Genomic DNA, 13,845 nt, shown 5'->3' with positions numbered 1-13,845 from the left:
ACAAGGGCTTAATATCCATAATATATAAAGAACTCTCGCAACTCAACCACAAAACATCAAACAACCCAATCAAAAAATGGGCAGGAGACATGAACAGACATTTCTCCAAAGAAGATATACTGATGGCCAATAGGCACATGAAAAGATGCTCATCATCGCTGATCATCAGGGAAATGCAAATCAAAACTACACTAAGATATCACCTTACACCCGTTAGAATCACAAAAATATCTAAAACTAATAGCAACAAATGTTGGAGAGGTTGTGGAGAAAAAGGAACCCTCATACACTGCTGGTGGGAATGCAAACTGGTGCAGCCACTATGGAAAACAGTATGGAGATTCCTCAAAAAATTTAAAACAGAACTACCATATGATCCAGCCATCCCACTACTGGGTATTTATCCAAAGAGCTTGAAGTCAGCAATCCCAAAAGTCCTATGCACCCCAATGTTTATTGCAGCACTGTTTACAATAGTCAAGACGTGGAAGCAACCTAAGTGTCCAGCAACAGACGAATGGATAAAGAAGATGTGGTACATATATACAATGGAATACTACTCAGCTGCAAAACAGAACAAAATCATTCCATTTGCAGTAACATGGATGGACCTTGAGAGAATTATGTTAAGTGAAATAAGCCAGCAAGAGAAGGATAATCTGTGTATGACTCCACTCATATGAGGAATTTAAAATTATGGACTAAGAACAGTTTAGTGGATGCCAGGGGAGAGGTGGGGTGGGGGGTGGGCACAAAGGGTGAAGTGGTGCACCTACAACATGACTGACAAACATTAATGTACAACTGAAATTTCACAAGATTGTAACCTATCAATAACTCAATAAACAAACAAACAAAACGCTGGAATAAAGGTCAGGAAATCTCCAAAAAAAATAAATAAATAAAAATAAAATATGAAGTGACAAAATGAAAAAAAAAAAAGAGTGAGTTATCAAGCTGGCTACCATTGGGCAACTGGGGCTCAATCTCTTTGAGGATCCTTGGAGGACTCATTAAAATGTTCATAGGTATCACTCCTCTGAAGGCTGGGAGGCTGGGGAAATATCTGCTATCCTTATCTTTACTTGGTTGAATGTTGCCACCACAGAAATTTATCCCCCTATGCTTCTGAACTGTGCCTCTGTGTGGGTTGAGCAAACTCCCCTAGCTTTGGAATGTCTTTAGGCAGAAAAGTAGAGAAACGTAGGGCAGGTGCTTGAGGTGGGATGGGTTCAGCATGCACAGACTTTCTATCGCAGCTGTAGCTGAAATGAGAAGTGGGACAAGGAGCTATGTTGTAGGGTACTAAATAGTCTGCTACAATAGCTTAAGTGGTATTTATTCCACCCTGTGTTCCAGGAGTGGGAATATGATTTAACTGGAAAATTGGAATATTGCATTCCCCAGGTGATTGATTTAGGAATGGGCATGACATCCCATTTGGACTGAGCAGAGTCAGGTCCAGGACTTTTTTAAACTACAGTAAAAGGGAAGATTTCTTATTTGCTGGACAAGGAGCAATAAATAGGTAAGCCTGGAGATGCTGAGTGCCATTTTGCTACCATGTGGAATAACTCTCTGTGAGGAAAGCCAACATAGAGGAAAGAAGAGTTGAGAGATGGAGCAAGAACAGGACATAATGACATTATTTGAGTGTCAAATCCAAAAAGGGATTAGGTCTCATTTACATAGCCAAGAATTCCCTCCTTCTCCACTCATCATTCCCCATCCTCAAGCCGGTTTTCTGTTGTTTACAATGGAAAGAAATATGACAGGCACACAATCTCTTTCCAGTTGGACAGAGTCTTTGAGAATGAAGGAGAGGCTAAGAATGTCTCTCTTAGTAGAAAGGGGCCATAGTGCAGATGGGCAGTTATAGGACCTGAACTCTTTTGTCACTCAATGGGTCAAGAAGCCGTTGAGTTTTACAAATCGATCTTGGCTCCCTGCAAAGTGTTCTCCCTTTCCTGTAGCTGTGGCAGGAGGTCACCTCATTGCCACTCAGATCTTCAGTTTCTGAAACCTTTTTTGGGAGCTCAGTTATGCATTTAAAAATGTGTTTGTCACATGTGTCTAGCGTTTCTAGGTGTTTGTGGAAAAAGAGCTTTCTGTTTATCTTTTTTTCCTAAGATTACTCTTAATTAATCCGTTGATTCATTCACTCTGTAGTAAATGCCATTGGTAGCTTTCCCATATGCCCCCAGCTCAACTAAATTCATCCATAGCAGCAGGCAGCTTTTGGCACTTACGTTGGTCACTGTTTTGCTGCTTGAGGGCTTTCTCTGCGCCATAGATGCTTTGTTCCATTGAAGGCAGGGACAACTCTACCTTCCTCATTCTCTGGCGGGATGATTTTTTAAAGATTTTATTTTTTTCCTTTTTCTCCCCAAAGCCCCCTGGTACATAGTTGTATATTCTTCGTTGTGGGTCCTTCTAGTTGTGGCATGTGGGACGCTGCCTCAGCGTGGTTTGATGAGCAGTGCCATGTCCGCGCCCAGGATTCGAACCAATGAAACACTGGGCCGCCTGCAGCGGAGCGCGCGAACTTAACCACTCGGCCACGGGGCCAGCCCCTGGGATGATTTTTGAAGTCTATTTTGTCTGATATTAATATAGCCACTCTAGCCTTCTTATGGTTATTATTTGCATGGTATATCTTTTCCTTCCAGTTCCTTTCAACCTGTGCCTCTACATTTAAAGTGCATCTCTTATAAACAGCATTTGTCAGGCCTTTTTGTTTTATTCATTCTAACAATCTCTGTCTTTTAATTGGAGTATTTAGTCCATCAACATTTAGTGTAACTATTGATGAGGTGGAACTTAGAGTTACCGTTTTATTATTTATTTTCTGTTTGCATTCTGCATTTATTGTTTCTCTCTTCTTCCTTGTTTGCCTCCTTTTTGATTGTTTGAATATTTAAAGAATTCTATTTTATTTATGTATTGGCTTTTTAGCTAGATCTCTTTGCATTATATTTTTTTTGGTAACTGCTTGACACAAAAATGTAGAAACCATGCAACTTTGTAGATCAATTAACTACCCCCTCTTCCATCCTTTATGCTACAGATGTCATATGCGTTATATCTACATATATCACAAACCCCACCAGACAAATATAGTTTTTATATTTACCCATGGTAGCCATTTCTAAAGTTCTTTATTTCTTCCTGCAGATTTGAGTTTACATTTGGCTTCACTTTTTTTCAGCCTAAAGAAGTTTTTTGTTTTGTTTTGTTTTTTGGCATTTCTTGTAGTTTTCTATTGCATGAAAATGTCTTTATTTTGCCTTTATACTTGAAAGACATTTTCACTGGATATAGAATTTGATTGACAGTTTACTTTTTTCTTTCAGCACTTTAAAGATATTGTTTCACTGTCTTCTGATCTCCATGGTTTTTGCGAGAAGTCAGTGCATAGTCACACAGCTGTCCCTCTATATGTATCATTTTTCTCTGGCTGCTTTCAAGATCTTCTCTTTATTGTTGCTTTTTAGCAGTTTGAATATGATGTGTCCAGGTATAATTTTCTTTGTGTTTCTCCTTCTGAGCATCTTGAATCTGTAAATTTATGTCTTTCACCAAATTTGGACATTTTTTGCCATTGCCTTTCAAGTATCATTTTCTCCCCTTTCTCACTATACTTTCCTTATGGGACTCTGACACCTGTACGTTAGACTTCTGTCATTGTCCTACAGGTTCCCAAGACTCTCATAATTAAAGAAAAAAATCTTTAAAGATATGTGTCCTTAAGATTGAATAATTTCTATTGATCTATCTTCAAGTTTGCTTCTTTCTTCTTTCATATCCAATTTGTTGTTAAGCCCATTCAGTGAGATTTTACTTTCAAAATTTCATTTTTTCAAGAACTTCCTTTTAGTTCTTTTTTTATGGTTTCTATTTTTCTGCTGAGATTCTTTACATTTTCCTTAATACAAGCATATTTGCTTTTATTTCAGTGAGCAGAATCATAAAATCTGCTTTAACATTCATGTTTGCCGATTTCAATATCTAGATCATTTTGGGGCTGGTCTTGGTTCATGGTCTTGTCTCTTGAAAATGGGTCATGTTTTTTCTGGTTCTTCATAAGTGGAGCAATTTTGGATTATATCCTGGACATTGTAGAATGTTATGTAGTGAAGACTCTAGATTCTTATATTTCTCCAAAGAGTGTTAATTTATTTTAAGTGGGAAATTAACTTGGCCAAATTCAAACTCTAAACACTTTCTCTTAGCAGCAGCTCAAATCTCTGCTTGTTCCTTTTGTCCTCAGCTGAGGTATGAGAGTCTGCCCCATTCATGTAAGGTTCAGAGATGTGGGCAGAGTTATAAACAGAATTCAGGGCTCTCCCTTTCCGGCTCGCTTCTTTCTCAGATCCCATCCTCCCAACTTTCCAGGCTCTGTGATTGCTCTAAATTCTATCCTCCGATTCTTCAGGCCAGATAGACTGTTTTCTGTTAGAGTTTTAGGCAACTGTGCAGTGCTAACTTCAGCCTGCCCTCAGGTTGCCGTCTGTAATGATGGCAAACTCGTGCTCTTCTCATCCTTCTTCAGTTTTGATTTTTACAGAATCTGCTTGTTCACTTGTTTTGTTTACATTCCCATTTTTGCTTGTTTGTTTTTTTGTCTGGAGTTTGTAGTAGTTATATATAAAGGGGTTGGGCCTAATAGGATCTTACTTGGCCATCTGAAACATATTCCACATGGTGTCTTGGTGGGATTGAGCCTGTTTTCCCAGATCATAACTTGATCATTTTATTGACTTTCCTCATTCTCTGTGTCACTTTCCCTGCTCTCTAAGACGTGCTTCCTAAATACCCATGCCAAGTGCTTTATCATCTCAGGGCCGGATTTAGGAGTGATATAAATTAGGACCCATTCATTAAATCATTTGGTCATTTACACACATGACTTAATTTAATCCTCCCAACAGCCTTAGAAGTACACTGTGAGAAGAACTCAAGTATTGTCTGTTTTACATATGACTGAGTTTTAGTATGACTGAGTTTTAGTGAGATTGTATCAAGCCTATGAAGCTATATTCAATAAGTGGCAGAATCTAACTTCAAAGCCAAATGAGTCTGATTCTGAAATCTTACAGTATATGTGTTTTGGATTAATCACTTTACCTCTCTTATCTTTATTTTCTCATTTGTAAAATGGGGAGAATGAAGTATGTAACACACAGGACTATTGTGTCAGTTAAATGAGATATTGTGGACACAGGACATAGTGCTACAAAATATGAGGTGTCACATCAGTCAGCTTTCACTACATGACAAACAATCTCAAATTCTCAGTGGTTTACAATATCAAAAATATTTATTTCTTGTTCAGGTTCATATTGTCAGCTACTGGTTGGATGTTATGATTCTACTCCAGACTGTTGGCTGAGTCTCCCACACATATCTCCTTATTTTGAGACCTAAAGTAAAGGAAAGCCTTATGTACAACCTGCTTTTGTTGTGGCAGAGGGCACAGGAACTAGGAGCCTTTTGGAATCTTGTAATCCTTCTTAAAGCTTTTGTTTTGAAGTGATGTGTAGCAAATATTCCATTGATCAAAGCAAGTCAGAATGTGCAAGCCCAAAATCAATGGGGGTGGGAAAGATATTTTATTCACAGAGGAGGGAGTGAACAGTTGCAAACAATTATGCAATCTATCACAGATACAATAATAATTTTTGCTTCCATGGTATACAGTTACTATTTTCCAACAACTGGAGTAGAAGATGGATCATAAAAAAGACCTGGTAGGGGTACAAGGCAGTATTTTATTGAATGTCAAAAGAAAAGTTCAGACAAAAGCTGCTATGGGCATTCTGAGAGAGTTACTGCGTGAGCCATAAGCCTCTCTCTTACGAGTGAGAGAGCATTTGAGCTGAGTCTTGTAAGATGATTAGGATTTGGATAAAAGTATGTCTAAGCAGCTGTAGCAGAATGAAGAAAGGTGCAGAGGTGGACTAGTCTGCCCCTGTTCCTGGGGTGCTTTTGGTGGGAGGAATCATTGGCAGCAGGCTGGAGAGCCTGGACGTCAGGCGAGAGACAAAAGAGAGACCTGAGGAAATTTTGAGCAAGATTCAGATGTGAAAAGTAACGTTTTAGAAAGATTGGCCTGCAGATAGAGAAAGACAACCTCGCTGTGACTCCACTCATATGTAGAAGTCAAACACGTGGACAAAGAGAACAGATTAGAGGTTACCAGGGGAAAGGGGGGGTGGGGGTGGGCGCAAAGGGTGAAGGGGTGCACCTACAACACCACTGACAAACAATAATGTACAACTGAAATTCACAAGGTTGGAAACTATCATAACCTCAATTAAAAAAAAAAAGAAAGAAAGAAAGATTGGCCTGGCTACCCTGTAGGAGGGCAGGCAGGCGGCAGAGAGTGCTTCTCCAGCATTAGACACAGCAGCCATTCTTCTTTCTTCAGAGTTGGACACTGGATCTGTGAGACAAGAGCATGACAAAAATGTGGCGAGCGTGACAAATATTTCCTCAATGCAGGCTTGACTCCTACTAGTAAGAAAATGAAAATTGTCTTGCTTGTTTTCCTCTGACTGTCCTGTTTGACCAAACAAAGGCCATGCTTTGGTAGGGAGAGTACTTCCCACACAAAAACATAATCAAGTAACATATCAGACAGGCTGGATTCCCAAAGAGCTATTGCAAACTGGGTGAAAATATTTGTGCACTATCATTTTATTTTGCTTTTGAGCTAACCGAGGAAAGACAATTTGTATGCAATTTTGTATTGTGCACTTAAAAATAGAGAAAAGATTTTTAAATTTTGCGTCTTTGAATTCCTTAGAAAAATACAATGCCCAGAAGCTTTTGGAAAGCAGTGACAGTGGCTGTGGTAAGAATTTCCACCTGTTATTTTATTCCATTATTTTTCTACCTTTGTTGTTATTTCTGGTTCGTTAATGACCTCTGATAAATCTTTACATGCTAATGTTGCTCTATTTTGGATTTGAAAATTAGTACCAGAGGTTTGAATGAGATTATTTGATTTTCAAAATTAAATTTATGACTTAGCCAAGTGAAAAAAATGTAATGTATGTATTTATCCATTAAACCAATCACCTAAAAACTAAGATTTCTTTTCAGATCTATTGGGCCATATTTATGCCATGAGACTACATTACTTCATAATTAATATGATATTGAAACTAGATATCACAGAATGAAAAGCACTTTAAAAAATATAGACATTAACATCTACAACCTTTGAGAGCGGAATTGAGGGAGGGAGAAGAGACTGCACTTTACTCAGCTTTTCCTCATGCCGGCACGTTTGCAGAGTTAGACAATAACTCCAGAGAGCAGCTGTTCTTATCCTCATTTCCCATGTCAGGAGGCTCGGGCTGTGCAAGGTGAAGGGAGCTGTTCACAGCCTCACAGGAGGGGCGAGAGAAGCTGGCACTCAGCCAAGCTGCTTTGACCCCAAAGCCCAGTGTCCTTGCACTGCCTGACGTCTCCACACGGCTCCGTTCTCCGATTTCCTAGTCCTGTGTGGACAGGGCTTGGATTCCACATGGAGCCTAGAACGTCTATTTTAGTTAATTGATGGTCTTGATTTTCAGTAGGTCATATTCAAAATATTGAATTAGTACCATAAACCAGCGAATTAAATTTATAATTTGGCTCTTAAAAGTATTTATTTATTGTAAAAACAACTTTATCACAACAATAATAAGCATTAAAAAAATATCCAAACACTACAACAAATTATCTCTTATTTGTCCATGTTCTCTTTTAGTTTTTGTCTACACGCATACACAATCTGGGAACAGTTGTGTTCTTTAATCAAACATTTTAATAACTATTCCACTAAGTCGAAACAGTATCATTTATTAAACCATACTTATATTGTTTAAAATATTTAGATTGTTTTCAATTTTCTACTACACTGTAATAAACGTTTTAATTCATATAGCGCTTTTCTTATTTCTTATTGTTTCTTTAGGATAAACCTCTGCTAGATATTGAGTCAAAGGGCAGCAAAATGAAAAATTAATACAAAATCTCCTATTTAAGCAATATTTAAGCTTAATTGAATTGAAAACCACATGGAAAGTATTATAATGTTGAAATGCTGATTGCGTCAATCACCAGGGTTGACGATTTGCTGGAAGGACTCATAGAACTCAGAAGAACTGTTATATTCATGGTTATGGTTTATTACAGTGAAAGGATGCAGATTAAAATCAGCATTGGGAAAATGTACATGGCCAAAGTCTAGGAGAAATCAGGCACGAGCTTCCAGGTGTTGCCTCGCAATGGAGCTGTATGGTGATGCCCTCAATGCTCCCAGAAATGATATGCAGCAACATGTGTAAAGTAGTGAACCAGCGAAGCTCTCGTGAGCCTTGATATCCAGGATTTTTACTGGGCATCAGTCACATAGGCATGTGGGTGCCCACATGACTGACCTTCGTTAGCTACTCAGTGTCCAGCCCACCGTAGGCCAAATCCACCAGCATGGCCCAAGGCCTGAGGCATACAAAACACTCTTATCAGGAGGAAATGCCCAGGACTCAGAAGTTACCTCCTAGGAGCCATCCAGGGCGTCTTTTCTTCGTAATGTGCAGAGTTTGAGCAGCCTAGGCCTGCTGAATTACCCTTTACTGCACACTGGTGTAGAAATATGTCAAGGCAGGATGTAAAAACCATGATATCATAATGTTTAAAAGGAGATTAGTCCAAATTTTACTTTTTTTAGCCTGGGTAACTGGTTCAGAGCTGCTAAATTATTGCCCCATCACACAGCTAGTTAGGGATAGACAAAATGCATGAGGACTAAGGGGGAGAGTTCCATTTCACTAAAACATTTTGGAAATGAATCATTCAGGCTTACTGTTAAACACTTTTTTCCTATTAAAATCCTACCCTGTTTGTTCTCAGCTTTTAGAATGTAGAAATAACACCTACAATGCTTATTTAAAATGCAGCCACCCGTGACCCACCTTCAGAGATTCTCATTTGGTAAATTTGGGTGGGACCCAGGATTTTGCATTTTTAACAATGTACCCAGGTGATTTCTGATATTAGTGGGCCAAGGACTACACTTTGAGAAACATTATTAAACACTGATGACTGATAATCTTCCCACATCCCGGATTAAATCATGCCATTGTGGGTTTTTTAAAAAAAGCCAGTGGCTCTGCGCTTTCTACCTAATTAAGTACCACGTTCTCCAGCCTGTCATTTCACTCACTCGCTTCCACAATGTGGCTCCAAGGACATTTCCCTCACTCTTCCCCAGAACCCCTCTGGATTGACCTTTGCCGTTCTCTCAACAGTTCACATGCATTTTTATCTTTATAATTTGTTCCTGTTGTTCATTTATTGGAGAGATTACCTCTTGTTTTGTTCTCCCAGCATTCCTTTTCACCCTTCAGCTCACGGAATCTGCCCCCTCTCGCTCCGTGTGGCTAGGGGGTGGAGTGCGCAGGAGCAGTGGTGGGGCTGTCAGTTATCTGTCGGCTTACCAGTGGGCTGTGGGGCTGTGTGTGACCCAGATCTGGCCAAAAATAGTACTCTGTCCTTCAGGTCAGAGATTTTTTTACCCGATCCAATCTGAGACACTCATTAATCTTCCATGGGATATTATTAATGGACACTGAGAGGAAGTCCTCTGTTTCCTCTGAGGTTGCTGAACTGAGAAGATGTCGTTCTGGAGTTTTCTGTGGCTGTATCCATCCTCTGTGACATGAAGGAAATGTCTGTCCGTAAATAGAGAGAGGTGGAGCCAAAGTAGGAAGAGAAATAGTACATATACTTTGAGTTTTGTCTCGGTGGAGGATGAAACCTGTTTGTAGTCTCTACCCCTGGTCTTCCAGTTATATGAGCCAATAAATCCCTGGTTCCTATTTTTGCCCAGTCAATTTTTTTAAAACAATTCAAATTTATTATCTCACTGTTACGTAGATCAGACATCCGGTGTGGGGCTCACAGGCTCAAGTCAGGATGTCGACGGGGCTGCGTTCCTTTCTGGAGGCTCTCGGGGAGAAGCCACGTCCTTGCCATGTCCTTGCACCTTGACGTTGTTGGCAGAATCCAGTTCCTTGCGGTTGTGGACTGAAGTCATCCCCGTTTGCTAGGTGGCTGTCAGCTGAGGGTGTTCTCAGCTTCCAGAGGCTGCCCACATATTTTGGCTCCTGAACCCCTTCCTCTATCTTCAAAGCCAGCAATTCTTCTACCTTCTTCTTTGCCAAATTGATTTTAAATTTTATTTTGAAACTTGAAATGATTGAGCTTCGAATACATTTCCTTATTTAGTGTGTCCTTCTTAGTCCCTCTCAACCGGGAAGTGGGGCAGCTTGGTGTAGGAGTTGCTCAATAGATGGATTAATGGAAGCCATTCCTGATGCTGGGCTGTAGATCTCACAGCTTTGCACTAAACCTTTGTTGAATTTGGACAAGCCGCTTGGCCCCTCAGACTCAATTTTCTCATCTACAAAATGAGGGAGTTGAGTTAGATGATTTCTAAGGTCCTTCCTAACTCAAAACCTTTACATTTAAAACTGCAATTCCTTCTATGAAGGCTTTCCTGATCTCCACAACAGAGAATGTCTCCATCTTTTGAAAGCCATGTTACTTATGAGCTTTTTTTTTTTACCTTATATAATCTTTGTTTTGTAACATTCTTAGCAAAAAAATGGTTCTTTTTTCTTCCAACTTTTTATTTTGAAAAATTTAAAACCTACAGGAATTTGAAAGACAAGTACAATGAACACCCATCTGTCTCTAAATTGTATACATAACATATGTATATAAATATATGTCATAAATATATTTTGTCTATGGATGATTTGTATATATATGTACATATACACACCCTTTTTTCCCAAGCCATTTAAAAATAAGTTGACGTCATCACGACAGTCTGCATGCATTTCCTAAGAATAAGGACAATCTCCTACCGTTATCACATCTAGAAAACAGTACTTTCATAATATCATCTAACTGACAGCTCATATTGGAATTTCCCCAACTGTGCACAGAATAATTTTTATAGCTGTTTTGTGTTTTGATTCAGGATATGATCAAGGTTCATACATTATATTTTGTTGCTGTGTCCGTCTCTTCAACCTCCAATATCCCCTCCACCTTGTGTGGTTTTTCATGACATTGCTATTTTTGAAGAATACAGACTAGTTGTCTTTTAGAATGTCTTACATTCTGAATTTGTCTTATGATTAGATTTAGATTAAACATTCTGGCAATGCAGGTTCATAGTCGGTGTGTGCTTATTGCATGATGTCAGGAAGCTGTCAGTCAGTTTGTCTCATTATTGGTGGTGCCAAGTATGACCACTTAGTCACGGGCAGACTGCCAGATGGCTCCATTTTGAAGGAATATTGCCCTCTTTAAAATTAGTAAGCATTTCATGGGCTACTTAGAGACCATGCGAATATACTGTTCCCATCAGCCTTTAACCAATGGTTCCACTATCCATCAATGATTCTTGCCTAAATCAGTCATTGCATTGGGGAAGGCAGAAAGGTTAGCTTAAAACAACTCTTTCATTCTTTTACAGTTTTAGCTGTCATTCTTGTATCAAAAACAGTTTTTCCTCTCCTGTCTCTTTCTTCTCTCTCTCTTTTTTTTAAGTATAAGTATGGACTCTATTTTTAATTTGATATGTCATAATCCTTTACTGTTTTCAGTCGCCTTTGATGCTCAGGTTATCCCAGATTGAGCTAGGGGAAGCCTTCTCGAATTACGTCACTCGTCTTTGAGCAGTTCCTTGCCTCGTGGGGTAAGATGTTCTAGGCTCACCTTGTATTTTCTCTGCCTGAGACCTGGAACCAGCCACTTCTCCAAGAGTCTTGGTTTCTTTTACTGTGAAATAGTATTTAAATGAGCACAATCTAGGCTTTAGGGATACTCATTGCCAATGGGGTAATCATTGTTTTTAGGCCTTTTCAGTGGAGAGAACCAGAAATTCCTTTTAAAGAGGAATTACATCCGGAGTTATACTAAAACATCCAATTCAAAACTAGGACTACAGGCTTCTTACGAACCACTTCTGTCTTACATTTTTTTCTCTTCTCCCTTGCTAAGAATTCTGGTTCTCAATGACACCAGGAAAAAGAAACAGCACATCACACGATCACTGATTTGCTTCCTTCTGCACTGCGTACATGATCTCACAATAACACTGTTCTCCACAATATGGTTACAGGAAAGAGGTACAGAAGGTTTTTTGGTAGTTCTTTCCATCCTTAAGGTATATCTCTCTAGAGATGTACAATCACATTTTATATTTTAAAACTACTTGGAAAAGTTCTTTTCTGTGTGGTTGTAGCACCAATTGAACATAATTTTATTTTCATGGGTTAGAGATTGCTTTGTTCTAATTTAGTTTTAAAAATAATACAATTCAAATTTAATATTTCAGGGTTTATTCTTGTTGTTTAATATATATGCTTATTATATATACATGTATAACAATTTTTTACAGTGAAAATCTTGGTTCCTAGTAACTATAATATGTTACTTACTGTGTCCTACAATATGCATAAAATAATTTCAGAGTTTCAACACAATGTCACTTCTAACAATTCAATACTGAGTAAAGTTTCAGATTTCCTTTCTTTTTGTCTTTGGAATATATCCCACTAAGGATGTATTGTAATGGGTTCAAAAGTTGCTTGAATTAATTTTTTTTTCTGTTTGATTATGTTATAATTTGATACCATTGGGTTCATTTGTTTGTGTTTGTGTTCAATTTAATTTTTTTACAGTCATTTAATTTAATTTTTGATTATATGAAAACATTTACGTGGTTCAAAGGTTAAAACTATGTAAGATGCTATGCTCACAGAAGCGTCACTCCATCCTTATTTCTATTGCATTCCCACCCATCCTCTATAGGTAAACATTTTCACTTTTTTGTTGTTTGTATTTCTTTTCTTCTTTTTGGCAAAACAAACATATATTTCCTTTTCTTTCTTACGCAGTAGGATGATAGAATAGATTTTTAAAACTTTGATGTGTTTGCTTAACATATATCCCGGAAATTACTCCATATTAATTCATAGAGATCTCTCTTATTCTCTTCTTTTTTGTGTTTGCATGGTACTCCATTCCATAATTTATTCAACCAGTCCCCTATAAATAAGCATTGATTATTTCCAATATTTTCCTATTATAAATAATCTTGTAATTCATGACTTTATGCATATGTTGTTCTGTATATATATGGATATGTTACAATGCAGTTTTTTATTTAAAAAACACCTGCATGCTGAATACTTTTATTGAATTGCATTGAACTGAGTAGAAAAGGAGCTGTTTCCACCCTCATTAGTCTTCTGGGCAATGGGGTAGTGGCATACTGTTAGCAGAGCCTGTGAATCTATTTATAAGAAGCTGCAATTGGACCGGTTCTTGCCTTATTTCTTAACAAACATGTAGATTTTGGAGTTGCTTCATCTTTGCCAGCCCTTAGTGTGTCCAATACAACCTGCTTCCTCAGAGTTGAAGAAGACACAGTCCCCACCTTTCAGGAACTGACAATCTACCCCAAAGTTTGTAACCTGGCTCAAATTAGAATCACCTGGAGAGCTTTTAAAATTTATTGATCCATCTTACCCCATTCTGGACCCATTAAATCAGGTTCTCTGGGTTTGGATCCCTTCATTTTTTAAAAACTCTCAGTGTGATTCTAATTGCAGTCAAGGAGAACCGCTGACTTAGAGGCAGATGTGACCACACCTGTGAGTTACAAGGTGGACGTCACAAAGCGTGAAGGTGTGTAGGAGATGGAAAGAGCCTCTCAGGCTGGGAGTATTTGGAGTCATGGAACATACAGGATTTGAACTAGGACGAAGAGGA

General features: G+C 38.5%; 1 protein-coding gene and 1 long non-coding RNA gene across 4 annotated transcripts in view; one reads left to right on the top strand and one right to left on the bottom strand.

Moving 5' to 3' along the window:
- Window positions 1-5,593: 5,593 nt before the first annotated feature.
- On the bottom strand, window positions 5,594-11,629 carry LOC139073608 (uncharacterized). Its single transcript, XR_011522514.1, has 2 exons — window positions 9,362-11,629; window positions 5,594-6,445 (listed from the first exon to the last, which is right to left on the bottom strand). It is a non-coding gene; the product is annotated as an uncharacterized lncRNA (long non-coding RNA).
- FILIP1 (filamin A interacting protein 1) overlaps window positions 6,648-13,845 on the top strand; it is a 221,663-nt gene continuing 214,465 nt past the window's right edge. For all 3 annotated transcript variants that reach the window (XM_070558962.1, XM_070558958.1, XM_070558957.1), the window contains exon 1: window positions 6,648-6,856. In XM_070558962.1, the coding sequence (XP_070415063.1) occupies window positions 6,818-6,856 (39 nt within the window). In that variant the 5' untranslated portion in view covers window positions 6,648-6,817. The remainder of the gene's footprint in view (window positions 6,857-13,845) is intronic.

This window comes from Equus przewalskii, chromosome 9, assembly GCF_037783145.1.
Source record: "Equus przewalskii isolate Varuska chromosome 9, EquPr2, whole genome shotgun sequence".
In the NCBI taxonomy this organism is placed as follows: Eukaryota; Metazoa; Chordata; class Mammalia; order Perissodactyla; family Equidae; genus Equus; species Equus przewalskii.
Note: the sequence above shows the minus strand (reverse complement) of the source record. Positions and strands in the feature narration are given on the sequence as shown.